This window comes from Geotrypetes seraphini, chromosome 5, assembly GCF_902459505.1.
Source record: "Geotrypetes seraphini chromosome 5, aGeoSer1.1, whole genome shotgun sequence".
In the NCBI taxonomy this organism is placed as follows: Eukaryota; Metazoa; Chordata; class Amphibia; order Gymnophiona; family Dermophiidae; genus Geotrypetes; species Geotrypetes seraphini.
The window spans coordinates 151,770,551-151,783,591 of NC_047088.1; the positions used below are offsets into that span (position 1 = coordinate 151,770,551).

Genomic DNA, 13,041 nt, shown 5'->3' on the forward strand with positions numbered 1-13,041 from the left:
GAAAGTGTCAAAGTTCCAAAGGTACACTGGAAATCATCCACACAAAAATAAATCATCCACATAAAAGCCTTAAAGAACCTAGTCCGCTAGGGATACAGGACCCAACATGGTCCGCGTTTCGACAAAAAGTCTTCTTCAGGGGTCCTTGGTGGTCCTATAAAGGTAAATACGTGGGAAACAATTATGTGGTGAGCCGGAAGTGAGACACTGGTTTTCAAGGGTGATAAGGCAGAGGAATTGAAAGAAACATCGGTGAACCTGGAAGACGTACTAAACCAAATTGACAAGTTAAAGAATGATAGCACCTGGCTGGATGGTATACATCCCAGGATACTGAAAGAACTTAAACATGAAATTGTTGGTCTGTTGTTAGTGTCTGTAACCTGTTGCTAAAATCGTCTGTACTACAAGAAAATTGGAGGGTATCTAAAAGGTTACAGGGGAGATTTGGGGAATTACAGACCATTAAGCCTGGGAAAATAATGGAAACATTTATTAAAAATAAAATTGTGGAATATGTGACAAATATGATTTAATGAGACAGAGTTAGAATGGGCTCAACCAAGGAAGGTTTTGCCTCACCACTTTGCTTGACTTCTTTGAAGGTGTAAATAAACATGTGGATAAAGGCGAGCTGGTTGATGTAGTGGTATCTAGATTTCCAGAAAGCTTTTGACAAAGTTCCTCATGAGAGGCTCCTGAGAAAATTAAATAGTCATGGAATAGGAGGTAATGTTCAAATGTGAATTAAGAACTGGTTATTGGGCAGAAAACAAAAGGTAGGGTTAAATGGCCATTTTTCTCAATGGAGGAGAGTAAATAGTGGTGTGCCACAGGGATCTGTATTGGGACCAGTGCTATTTAACTTATTTATAAATAATCTGGAAATTGGAATTATCTTACCAAGCTGCCACCAAAGACCCAGAACTGAGTCAACTGGTCAAATCAGGAGCGCAGGGAAAGGGGTGACATGATCGAGACATTCAAGTACGTCACAGGTCGTGTAGAGGTGGAAAACGATATATTCTTTCCCAAGGGACCCTCGGTCACAAGGCGGCACCCGTTCAAACTCAGAGGAGGGAAATTTAGTGGTGACATCAGGAAGTATTTCTTCACGGAAAGGGTGATAGATCACTGGAACAAACTTCCGGTGCAGGTGATCAAGGCCACCAGTGTGCTCGACTTTAAGAATAAATGGGACATCCACGTGGGATCCCTGCGACGGTCGAGTTAAGGAACTAAGTCATTAGCACTCAGACTTAATAGGGTGGGTAAATGGAGTGGGCAGACTTGATGGGCTGTGGCCCTTTTCTGCTGTCATCTTTCTATGTTTCTATGTTTCTATCATCTACCTCCTATGTGCACTTTAGGAAGCTCCTAAAAACATACCTTTTTCCGAAATTCAGCAGTCCTTAGTAGATACTCTTGGAAACTACCTCAAATGCTAACCTGGCTTGTCACTTATGACATAGCTCACTGATACTGATCTGCTATACCTCCTTTGCAAAGTTCAACTGCCTACCTCTGAACCTTACATTTTACCGCTGCTGCCAAGTTATATGGCAGCCCCTTGTTATTAATCTTTCTACCACTTTGTAAATATACTGTCAACCATTTTTGTAGTTCCACTGCTAATCTCCTTCCCAAGTCTTATTGTAGCTCGCTGACATTGGTCAGTTTTTCCTTTTTTGTAAACTGCATAGAACTGCAAGGCTTATGCGATATAAATAAAAATTTATTACGTTATGTATACTCACCTCTACCTCTCCCTCTTTCCTATCAATTATTGTATTTCTGCCTTACCTCATCTTAATCCTCTCTAAAGTCTCTCCCTTCTCTCTATACCCCTCCCTAATATGATTATACACCACCTAGATATGGAAGGCATGGTTGTATATCAAGCCTACATTTAAACTTGGAAGCAAGCTTCTAGCAAGCTAATGGTTTGCTCCTCAAATGATCCAGAAGTCTACAATGAATTGAGTGGCACAAGCAAGGTGTTTTCTGATCTTCTTGAACCCAAACCTTGTTGAAGCCATGGTGCAATGCAAATGATCTCTTTTGTGTGATTATCCCTTGCAGCTAGCTGAACTTATACTCCTGAAATGATCCGGAAGTCTATAATGAATTGTGTGGGATAAGTTTGGTATGTTCTGATTTTTAAGTCCCTGAGCCTGGCTGAAGCAGTAGGGTGATGTAACTGGTGCTAGCCTGCCCTCTATGCAATTGATTACTCTTCAATGTAAGCTGAACATCTGTTCCTGAATTGATATGACAGTCATCAATGCATTGCACAAGTCTGGCTGGAACAATGCATCTGGCTGCTTTGCATGCCACTGCAAAATGGTGTGTGCTTGGCCATAGCTTAGAGGGAACATTGATCACCCTTTGTTCTGATCGACTCATTATTTTTGCATCTGAGGAGGGTGGTAGTGGTTGGGTGGGGGGGGGGTGGATTAGCATAAGATAGTTTTTAGTGAAATGGTACCACCTTGCACACAGTATGTTTTGTTTGTTGATCTTTATTTCTGGGCTATTGGATAAGAATATCTAATATTTTCCAGCTTGGAATATAACTGATTGAAACTGTTGGGTCATAAACATGTGGCTATATAGACCCCTGGCAATCAAAGCTATTTGTGATAGTTAGACCTTTGGTTTGCTTGCCTATATTTATATGAGCCAGCACTATAATGTATGAAATTTATTCATGCAATTTACCAGTCAGAAATAGCATATTTTATCTGTTCTAAACTCTCCAGAATAGGTAGTTGGTGAAGATGCCTCTCTCCTTTTTTGTCTTATTTTGATTTTATTTCTGGTTTTTCATCCCCATCTTAAGTTAGTCTTTAACTTTTCGGCTTTATTTTTGTTTACTTTTGTTTTTGACCAGATTTAAATTGATGAGGGTGGACAGGAATTTATAATTTTATTTTATTCTATTTCGTCGTGTCCGTCCGTTGGTTCTAACGATTTTAATGGCAGTGGGCCCATGCCTGTCTTTTGCCCCCGGGTTGAAGTTGTGTCAGCCACTGTGGGATGCTTCGGTGAATTGTGGTAGAGAGGGAGCGTCGCTCCCTACAAATGTATAGATGGGAGTAGGACGACGCATCAGAGAGAGCTTCTGGAGAGAGGACGGCCCTTGAAGGTACCCAACATGTGCGACCGTAGAGGAAGCAGTCGTACTGCTTTACAGCTTGTCCGCTCATCTGAAGGTCCCCATGGTGATCAGCGAGATCTGTGTGAGCAGCTATCATGTGGCAGTCGGCTGTCAAGTTCCCAAGACCCCACCTGCCTACCAGCCATACTTTTCCTGCATCGAGTTCAGAAGAGCACAGACAGCCTGCAGTGGAGTTTTCATTGTATCAGCCCCACTACTTTGACTGTCCAGATTTTCAGTTGTTATCTTCTCATTTTTATTTTAATTTGTTTTATTTCTGTTTGGATCTCTCTGGAGCTGACATGGAGATGTCACCTCATGTCTCTGGCGGTTATTTGGCTCCCAGCCTTTTGGAAAGGTCAATTGTGGCTGGTTTCAAAGATAGTAGAAACTGAACTATTCAAAATACTGGTAGTTTAATTCTGACAGGAACTTATTTTTATTTAACGTTAACTACTCTTGTTTTATTTTGATTTAAATTTTGTTGTTTTGTTATTTTGTTTTCCCTTTGGTCTTCTTTTTTGTACTCTTATGTAAGCACTTGTTCATACAGGAGCTTTAGTCAGATTGTGAGCCTATTGGACAGTTAGGGATATTTTCTAAGCATCTAATATTTTGTGCTTTATTGTTTGTGAACCGCTGTGAACTTTGCAGAGGTATTGGCAGTACATAAATAAAAATTGTATTGTATTGTTTGTTCACGTACTGTCTTGCAAAAACATATTGGGTATTCAGGAACTGATCTGATTGGAGCATGTCTTCTTATTGTTTGATGATAACCGTGTCGAGCTTTACGAATGTAGAGATGATGCGGTATACAAACCTAAGGTTTAGATTAGATAACAATTTCTGAAAGAATCATCCTGGGCTTTGCAGCATTCCATTAGCTCTGAATGATCATAGTAAGTAGTATAAATAATGCCATAACTTCAATGAATGATCCATCATCCATGGGAGTGGAATGAGTTTTTTTATAATGTTTTTAATCTGTATCTAACAGAAATTTGATCCCAATCCTCTCCCTCTTCTTTTAAATATTAGTCATTAAATATTACTGGTGAGAGAGAAAGCTTCCGCAAGTGGAAAAAGTCTGGTTCCAAGCCTGATCCAAATTTCCATCCTTTGGAATTCTACTCAGTAATGATAGAGAAAAACAAACAGAACTGGCACATTTAAGAGAAAGCAGCAAAACTGTCCTGATCAATATGAGAACATTGTTTTCTTCAAATAGGGCTTTCTTAGCTTTACTACATAGAGCTAAAGAGGGGAAAATGAGGGTGTGCAGGACTGGCATGTACTCTTCTGTTATTTTAACCCTAGAACAGCTCTCTCAACCCCCCCCCCAAAAAAAAAAATATATATATATATATATATTCCTTTCATCACTGTCCTCGCAGCAGATCCAGTCCCAATCATATGACATGTCATCATATGTCTAGAGTGCTGGAGCTGAAGAACATCACCACTTCCAAGAGATTTTAAAAAAAAAAAAAGGTCCTTATTTTTCTTCTATGGTGGGGTGCAGACCAATTATTTTCAGCAGCTGGAAGTATGAGAAAACCCAGGGTCGTGAAATGTCTTGTGTGTGTTCCAAGCCATAAGATTCCACTAGCAGCTCTCGGTGGAACTGCAGATGACTTTCCAAAACTCTTTGCCTGTAACAAAATCAGAACTGATTAATCTATAGAAAAGATAGAAGAAAAGGCAAGATTGTGCTACAGTAGCTGCTTTTAACAAACCTATAATCAAAATCCAATACTCTTTGATACTCTGCTATTATTTTAATGCCATTGTAGTTTACTGAACTAAGATTGCATGAATAAAATGGTTACAAATAAAGCATTGTTTATTTTCTATAGTAAGTATGGGCTTGGTTTTGTAATCACATGATTCATTGTGGGTCATCTGTACAAGTTTACTTTCTGCATTGGTGCAAGGAAAAACCTTGTTTTCTAAGATTTTCTAAAGAATGTGTAGGTAAAATATCAAACCAGAGTGGAAAATGCTTATTAATTCTATTTCTTGAAATAAATTTGTTTTACATAGAAATTCTTCATCCTTAGTTACAGGAACATACAGTTTTTCCAGCAAAACATATTTACAAGGCAAAATCAATATAGCAATGTCAGACTCGGGAGTTTCAAAGGAAAACCATTAACATTTATGTTTACAAACCAAGGGCTCCTTTTACTAAGGTGCGCTAACCCTACGCTACACGAAAAATACTAACGCAAGCTGTATGGGGGCGTTAGCGTGAAGCGCTCGCGGCAATGTAGGGTTCCTTTTACAAAGTCGTGTTAGTGATTCCACTGAGGCAAACGCGACCATTCAATTCCTAAGGGCTTGTTTGCATTTGCTGTGCCAGAATTGCTAGTACAGCTTTGTAAACGGAGCACTATACAAGAAACAGGCTACTAAAAAGAGAATTATGAGGCTGTACAAGCAGGTCTATTTTACTCAATAGGTGTAGTAATGGGTGACGGGTCAAAAGCGCGCTGACAAACGAGCGCGGACAACTGAGCGCAGGTCTTAATCTTGCCGAAGAAAACCCGTATTTTAAAGGGCTCTGACGGGGGGTGTGAGGGGGGAACCCCCCACTCTACTTAATAGGGATCGCGCTGCCTCACGCTGCCATGTTGGGGGTATGTGGGGGTGTAACCCCCCGCATTATACTGAAAACTTAACTTTTTCCCTAAAAAACAGAGAAAAAGTTAAGTTTCCAGTATAATGAGGGGGGTTACAAACCCCCCACAACACCAGCGCGATCTCTATTAAGTGGGGGGGTTCCCTACCAACACCCACTTAATAGTTTGTTGGAGCCCTTTAAAATACGGTTTTTCTTCAGCGCGATGAAGTCCTGCGCCGATTGTCCGCGCTCGGTTGTCGGCGTGCCTTTGTCCTCGCGCGCTTTAGACTATGAACCGTAGTAATGTGCTAATACAGCTTGAATTTTTGTAAATATTTTCATTCTAATTCCTGATGAACTGCATGGATCCTGCCATTTTCCTTCTAACATGAGATTGATTGATTTATTTTGATTTTTATCCTGTCCTCCCAAAAAGCTCAGAATGGTTTACAAGATGTCAGTCACAAAGTAAATCCAAGGACATGACTAGATACAAACAAGAAGAACATAGAAGGAGGCATATAGGGCAGGAGTCTAGTTGTTGATGTCCTTTATGACGGAGGAGTCAGCTTATTGGTGTCATTTTAACAGAAAAGGAGAGTCTTTACCTGTTCAAAAGCTCTGCTTGTATCTTTGCTTCTTCCAAAGCCAGCCTGGCTTGCTCCTCAGCTTTCCGCTGCCTCTTCTCAGCTGCTATCCTTGCTTGCTCTTCCTCCTCTTGCTTTCTCTTTAAATACTCCAGACGCTCAGCTTCTGACATTTCCAGCAGTCGTTCTCTCTCCTCCATTAGCTGCCTTTCCCTCTCTTTTTTTCTCTGCTCTTCTGCTGCTATAAATGAAAAATGAGACGTTGATTAATTACCGTTGTCTCTTTAATGTTTGGGTCAAAATTCAGCTGCAGTGGTGATAACTTTTTTTTTTTTTAATACCAGCTATGTACATATATAATCAGCAGCGCTGAATATACATATATAATCTGCAGCGCTGAATATATTTGGAAACTGCTGATTGCTATCCACATACCCCCAGATTCCATATATGGCATTCAAAATTGGGCAGATGAAGAGATGTTTACAGAAATTATGAAAGCTGACAAATTGAGCAACAGCATAATAATGGGTGATTTCAATTACCTCAATATTGGAGGAAGGGATTGGGACTTGTATACTGCCTTTTTGTAGTTTTACAGCCACACTCGGTTTACGTATATGTACTTCAAGCATTTTCCCTATCTGTCCTGTTGGGCTCACAATTAATGTACCTGGGGCAGCGGAGGATTACTTGACTTGCCCAGGGTCACAGGGAGCAGTATGGGATGTGAACCCACAACATCAGGGTGCTGAGGCTGTAGCTCTAACCACTCTACCACACTCTCCTCTCAATATTGACTGGATAAATGCTTCTATTATAGCTTTAGTCCTTGGTGGAATACAGGGCATAGTATGAAAGATAACAGTATTAGGTCTGCTTGGAAACAGTGATCATAACATGATCAAAGTCACAAAGGAAATCTATTGTAGCAGTATTTAATTTTCAAAAGGGTGATCATGATAGCATGAGGAAAATTGTTGAAAAGAAGCTAAAAGGATCAGTCTCAAGGGTTAGGACTTTAAATCAGGCATAGATGTTTAAAAATACCATCTTGGAAACCCAGGAAGTTCTTTTTTACTGAAAGGGTAGTTGATTGCTGGAATAGTCTTCCAGTTCAGGTGATTGAGGCCAGCTGCATGCCTGATTTTAAGGCCAAATGGGATCAACACGTGGGATCTATTCACAAGGTAAAGGTAGGGGGAGGGTCATTAGGGTGGGCAGACTGGATGGGCCGTGGCCCTTATCTGCCGTCTATTTCTATGTTTCTCTTAGTCATAACACAAACTAAGAACTGAAATTTAAACATCCATAATAAATCATCTAATACAGTCCACAACCTGAGGAGAAGAGACAAGATGAAAATAAAACCCCTCGGGAAAGGGGAAATATACAAAAGGAAATAAAAATATTAAGAAATAGCGCAGCTACATCTTATCCTATCCAAAAAAAATAATACCGCATGAATTAACCTGTATCATTCGGACTGTGTGGAGATTCCTTTACCTTCAAGGAAAAAACCTAATTGGGCAGGTTCAAAGAAAATATATTTACTCCCCTGATAGGAGACAAAGCATTTACAAGGAAATCTCAACTGAAAACTTACCCCCAAAGCACTTACCTTTGATCTATAAGACAAAAATTCTTTCCTCCTGGATTGCATCCACCTCGAGACATCAGGAAATATATATACCCTTTCCCCCAAATAGGTAATCTGCTTTAAATTAAAATATAATTTCAGCAACATCTCTTTATCTTGAAGAAATACCAACGAGACCAATAAAGTTGCTCTTCCCTGAGTTTCAATATCAGAAGACTGCAGAATAGCAGAAACATCTAATTGAACATTTTCATCTACTAAAGCTTTTTCTTTCAGCACTTGTTTTAAATAATAAATTCTTTGTATCGGGGGAAGACTTGCTTCTGGTACATTTAGAACATTCAACATAAAGTTCTTAAACAGTTCTTGAGGTGGCATAAACTTGGCAACCAGAAAATTAAGAATCCTCAAATTCAAACTTTTCTGCTGGTTTTCCAGGTTTTCAATCTTCCTCAAAATCATCATTTTATCTGTTGTTTGTTTGGTAATTAAATTCTTAGTCTCCGTTGTCACTTTATCTAAATTTTTTAAGTCCACTTGGTGTTGCTGGGTAATAGTCTCTAAGGAACTTATCCTGGAAGTAGAATTCTGAGTTATAGTAACAAAGTTAGTGCATACCAGGTGAAGATTCTCAATCGCAGACCAAATAGAATCCAGGGTAACAGCCTGTGGTCTCACCAACGGTCCAAGGAGGGAGATATCAGCCGACTTTGGTACGGCTCCTGCTCCAGCGAAAGAATTCTGGGCTCCTGCAACCTCCCCACCACTGGCTACCAACGGCTCCTCTCCCCCTGAACGCTGCTTCTCCAACATCGAAGTCAGCGTATCTGTTGTTGTTTTCACTTCCGGGTTCACTTCGGGTAGAGAGCAAGCCTCCCCCCACACACCGGGGGAGCCCTCTTGCCAGATCTGCTGCAGCGAAGTTTCTCCGGGTTTGGGAGGGGTATGCGGTCCTCGTGGGCTCAGCGAGAGAGACATCTCGCTGTCCAAGCTGTGGAGTTCCCGCTCCACAGCAGCAGAGACGCCCGACGTGGAAGGAGGGACTGTAAACGCTGTTATTACAGTCTGCCTCGGCGTCGAGGAGCACGAGGTAGGTAGAGGGATACCCCTCGGTTTTCCTCTTCTTTTAGGCATGAGAAATGCCGTTTTAAAGGTAAAGTTGAAAGAAAAATTTTCCTGCAAGAGGGAAGTGCTCCTCTCAGCGTCCTGCTCAAGACGCCATCTTGTCTTTCTTTTCCCAAAATCATCATTTTAACCGTTTGGACTCTCCCCCACCAAGATAAGTGTAATGGATTCCAATGCTCACATAATTCTGTAACCTTTTTTAACAAAATTTTTTCATTTTCTTTTACAGTCTCATCTACTGTATTTTTAATCCATATTCCTAAATATTTTAATCCATCTTCCTTCCAAACGAAAGAGAAGGAATCAAACATATTTTTTAAACAATGTACATTGAGTGGAAGAAGTTCAGACTTATTCCAATTTATTTTATAACCTGAAAATTTACCAAACTTATCTATCAAATCTAACAGACAAGGAATGGAGGAAACAGGATTTCTCAAATATAGTAAAATATCGTCTGCATAAGCAGAAAACTTATATTCCCAATCATTACGAGGAATACCCTGTATCCCCTTTGCTTGATTAATAGCTAACAAAAGGGGTTCTAAAAATATATCAAAAAGCAAAGGAGATAATGGACAACCCTAACTCCCCTATGCAATTGAAAACGATCCGACATTTTATTATTGATATATAGTCTTGCCATAGGGGAGCTATACAAAGTCTGAATCATTTGAATAAATCCTGAACCCATACCAAACCACTCCAAAGCTTGATACATGAAATCCCATTCCACTCTATCAAATGCTTTTTCTGCATTTAAAGATATGGCAAAAGCCGGTTCATTCATATTTTTAGTTAAATTTAAAGTGTGGAACGTCAATCTAGTGTTACTAGAAGAATATCTATTCGCAATGAATCCAGTTTGGTGTACATCGATTATAAAAGGGAGAGCCTTAGCTAATCTTATAGCCAAAGTTTTAGCTAATAGCTTTCCATCCACATTAATTAAAGATATCGGCCTATAGTTTGATACCAAAGTAGGATCTCTATTTGGCTTAGGTAAAACAATAGTTAAAGACTCTGCCATAGTACCTGTAATACAACCTTTATTTAGTTGAAATTGATATAAATTTAATAAATGGGGCAGTATTTTAGCTCGAGTGCTGGCGGATAGGTTAGCACCTTTATTGCCTTCCATCATAGTGCCAGAGCAGGTGGGTTTTGTTCGGGAGCGGCACTCAGTTTTGAACGTAAGGAGAGTGTTGATGGCGTTCTCGCGGGCACAGCATACTCAATGTCCGGGTCTGTTAGTCGGACTGGACGCGGCAAAGGCCTTTGACAAGGTTCAGTGGCAGTATCTCTTTCAGGTATTACAGCATGTAGGACTCCCGGAAAGTTACTTGGCCTTACTCCGACCGCTTTACTCAGACCCCACAGCCTCGATATTAGTAAATGGAGTGCGCTCTGCTGGCTTTGTTGTAGGTAGGGGGACTCGCCAGGGATGTCCATTGTCTCTGCTGCTCTTCTTGTTGTATTTGGATCCTTTGTTGCGTACTCTCCAGAGAGATGATGAGATTGTAGGATTGCCCGAGGGTTCTGCCCAGTTGCGGGTGTTGGCATTTGCCGACGACCTTTTACTCACTCTGGGGGACCCCCATCGATCCCTGTCTCGAGCGTTGGACGTCCTTGACGAGTTTCATCTTTACTCTGGCTTGACTCTTAACAAGCAGAAATCCCTGGCTTTGCCAACTTCAGATGCTGTGCGTCAGGGTTGGCAGGGGGAGTTTCCGTTGCAATGGGCTTCTTCTTCCTTGCGTTACTTGGGGGTGGTTATACCTCGGGACCTGGATAGACTGTACACTGCAAACATCCTACCTCTGCTCCGTCGTATGGAGTCTACTCTTTCTAATTGGAGACGCCTTCCCCTGTCCCTTTCGGGCCGTGTTGCCCTCTACAACATGATGATCCTGCCCCAATGGCTTTATATCCTACAAATGCTCCCCATCATGCTCTCCCCGGCTCATGTATCTCAACACAATTCTCACCTTACCACATATCTATGGCAGGGGAAGCGGGCTAGAATTTCTTTATCCAAGTTGATGTTACCTCGTAGGAAAGGGGGGTTGGGTCTCCTGAGTGTTTCTAGATATAACCTTGCCTGCCAGTTACGACATATACACGATTGGTTTTGTGATACTAAATATTTTTCCTTGCCGGAGATTGAATGCTATTGCTTTAAACCTTACCATTTTAGTTATTTATTACATGCTCTCCACTTGCCTGACCTGCCACAGATTCGCTCGCATCCACTTCTACCGGCCATGCGCAGAGCTTGGAAATTCCTGTGCAGACTGTTGAAGATCAACTCCAGGGTGACGTCTTGCTTGCCCATTGCTGGCAATGGAGATTTCTCACCTGGTCTAGATTCTGGACCGTTTCATCGCTGGACTTCAATGGGACTTCAGTACATCTCCCAGGCCGTACACAATACGGGACTTCCTATCTCCTTTCCTGATCTAACTACACAATTCCACTTTACCGCAGCTGACTGGTTTGCCTACAGACAATTACAGCATTACTTGCGGAACTTGACGCCGGCGGTGCTGTGTGAGGAGACCTACACTAAATTACATGAAGTCCTTGGACTGACAGCACAGGACCTGATACCCCTGAAAATGTATCATGGGTTACTACTAGAATGCTTGGGAGATATAGATTTCCTGGCACTGGCCAGGAAATGGACGGAGGATTTGCGGGTGTCCATCACAGCTGAGATGATTCAAAAGGGACTTTGCTTGGGGAGTGCTCTACGCCTCTCTTCCATGGAGTGGGAACGCAATTACAAATTCATCTTGCGAGCCTTTTATCCCCCCAAGAGAGCTCATGCAATGAGGATTAGTGCGGAGCACAGTTGTGGTAAATGCGAACAGCCCATGGCATCTTTTGGACATATGTTCTGGACCTGCCCACTGGTGTCTGCCTTTTGGTTGCAATTGATATCTGCTGTGGCCCAGTTATGGGGGTGTTCTTGGAGACTACATCCGAGTTTTCTCATTACCCTACAGATTCGTTTCCATCCACCCAAGCCGGGCTGTTCAGCCTTTCTTAAGAGGACTATCCTGCTGGGGAGGAAGTGTGTTCTGTTGCAGTGGCTTTCTTCTCAGCCCCCGACTGTTCAGCAGTGGAGAGCATTAATGCTACAGCAAATGTTGCTGGAGCGCAGAGACATTGTGGACTTGTCAGCTAAGGCTGGCAGACTTTTTCGTCAATGTTGGTATTTTTTTAGTTTGACCTTTACTCCCTGTATTCGTAGACAACTCTGGGATGCTTGAGATGCTTCTTGTTTATTTCTCACATTGGTTCTAGTTGCTGCTGCCTGGGTGGGGTGGGCGGGGGGATTGGGGGGGGCTTGGGAATTGAGCTGGTATGGAGAAAAAGTTTTGTTTGTTGTATACTGTCATTTTATTCTCTTGTTCAATAAACATATTTACACATAAATGGGGCAGTAAAGAATTTTGAAATGCTTTATAAAATTCTACTGTAAAACCATCCCCACCTGGAGCGGATCCAACTCTAAGAGACTTCAATGCAGTTTCTAATTCCTTTAATGATATAGGCTCATCTAATCTTCTTTTTATATGATCAGGAAGTTTTGGACCCACTAGTAAATTTAAAAAATCCACACCACTTTGAAATTTATCAGCATAAGACTCGGAAGAATACAAATCTTTATAAAAATTAAGAAATTGACTTAAGATATCATTAATCTGAGTGTGCATATTTCCATTAACATCTTTAATTGCTATTATTTTTACTCTTCTTTTTTTTGCTTTAAGATAATTTGCAAGTAATTGGTTCTATTAATAAACTATGTAAAGTTTGGAAACCTGTAGAATTATTCTGTTTTAAAGATAGCTAAGCTATTTTGGACACTTATGCCTACTGTTACTTTTCTTATTTCTAAATTTCTTTGATACTGGCATCAATTTTTATATACACT

General features: G+C 41.0%; 1 protein-coding gene across 6 annotated transcripts in view; it reads right to left on the reverse strand.

The window, feature by feature from the left end:
• Positions 1–3,781: 3,781 nt before the first annotated feature.
• The window catches only part of KIAA2012 (KIAA2012 ortholog), a 262,432-nt gene continuing 253,172 nt past the window's right edge, over positions 3,782–13,041 (reverse strand). For 5 of the 6 annotated variants that reach the window (XM_033946967.1, XM_033946969.1, XM_033946966.1 and 2 more), the window contains 2 exons: positions 6,395–6,614; positions 3,782–4,815 (listed from right to left, as the gene is read on the reverse strand). In XM_033946967.1, the coding sequence (XP_033802858.1) occupies positions 4,659–4,815; positions 6,395–6,614 (377 nt within the window). In that variant the 3' untranslated portion in view covers positions 3,782–4,658. The remainder of the gene's footprint in view (positions 4,816–6,394; positions 6,615–13,041) is intronic. The other variant, XM_033946965.1, reaches the window with a different exon arrangement.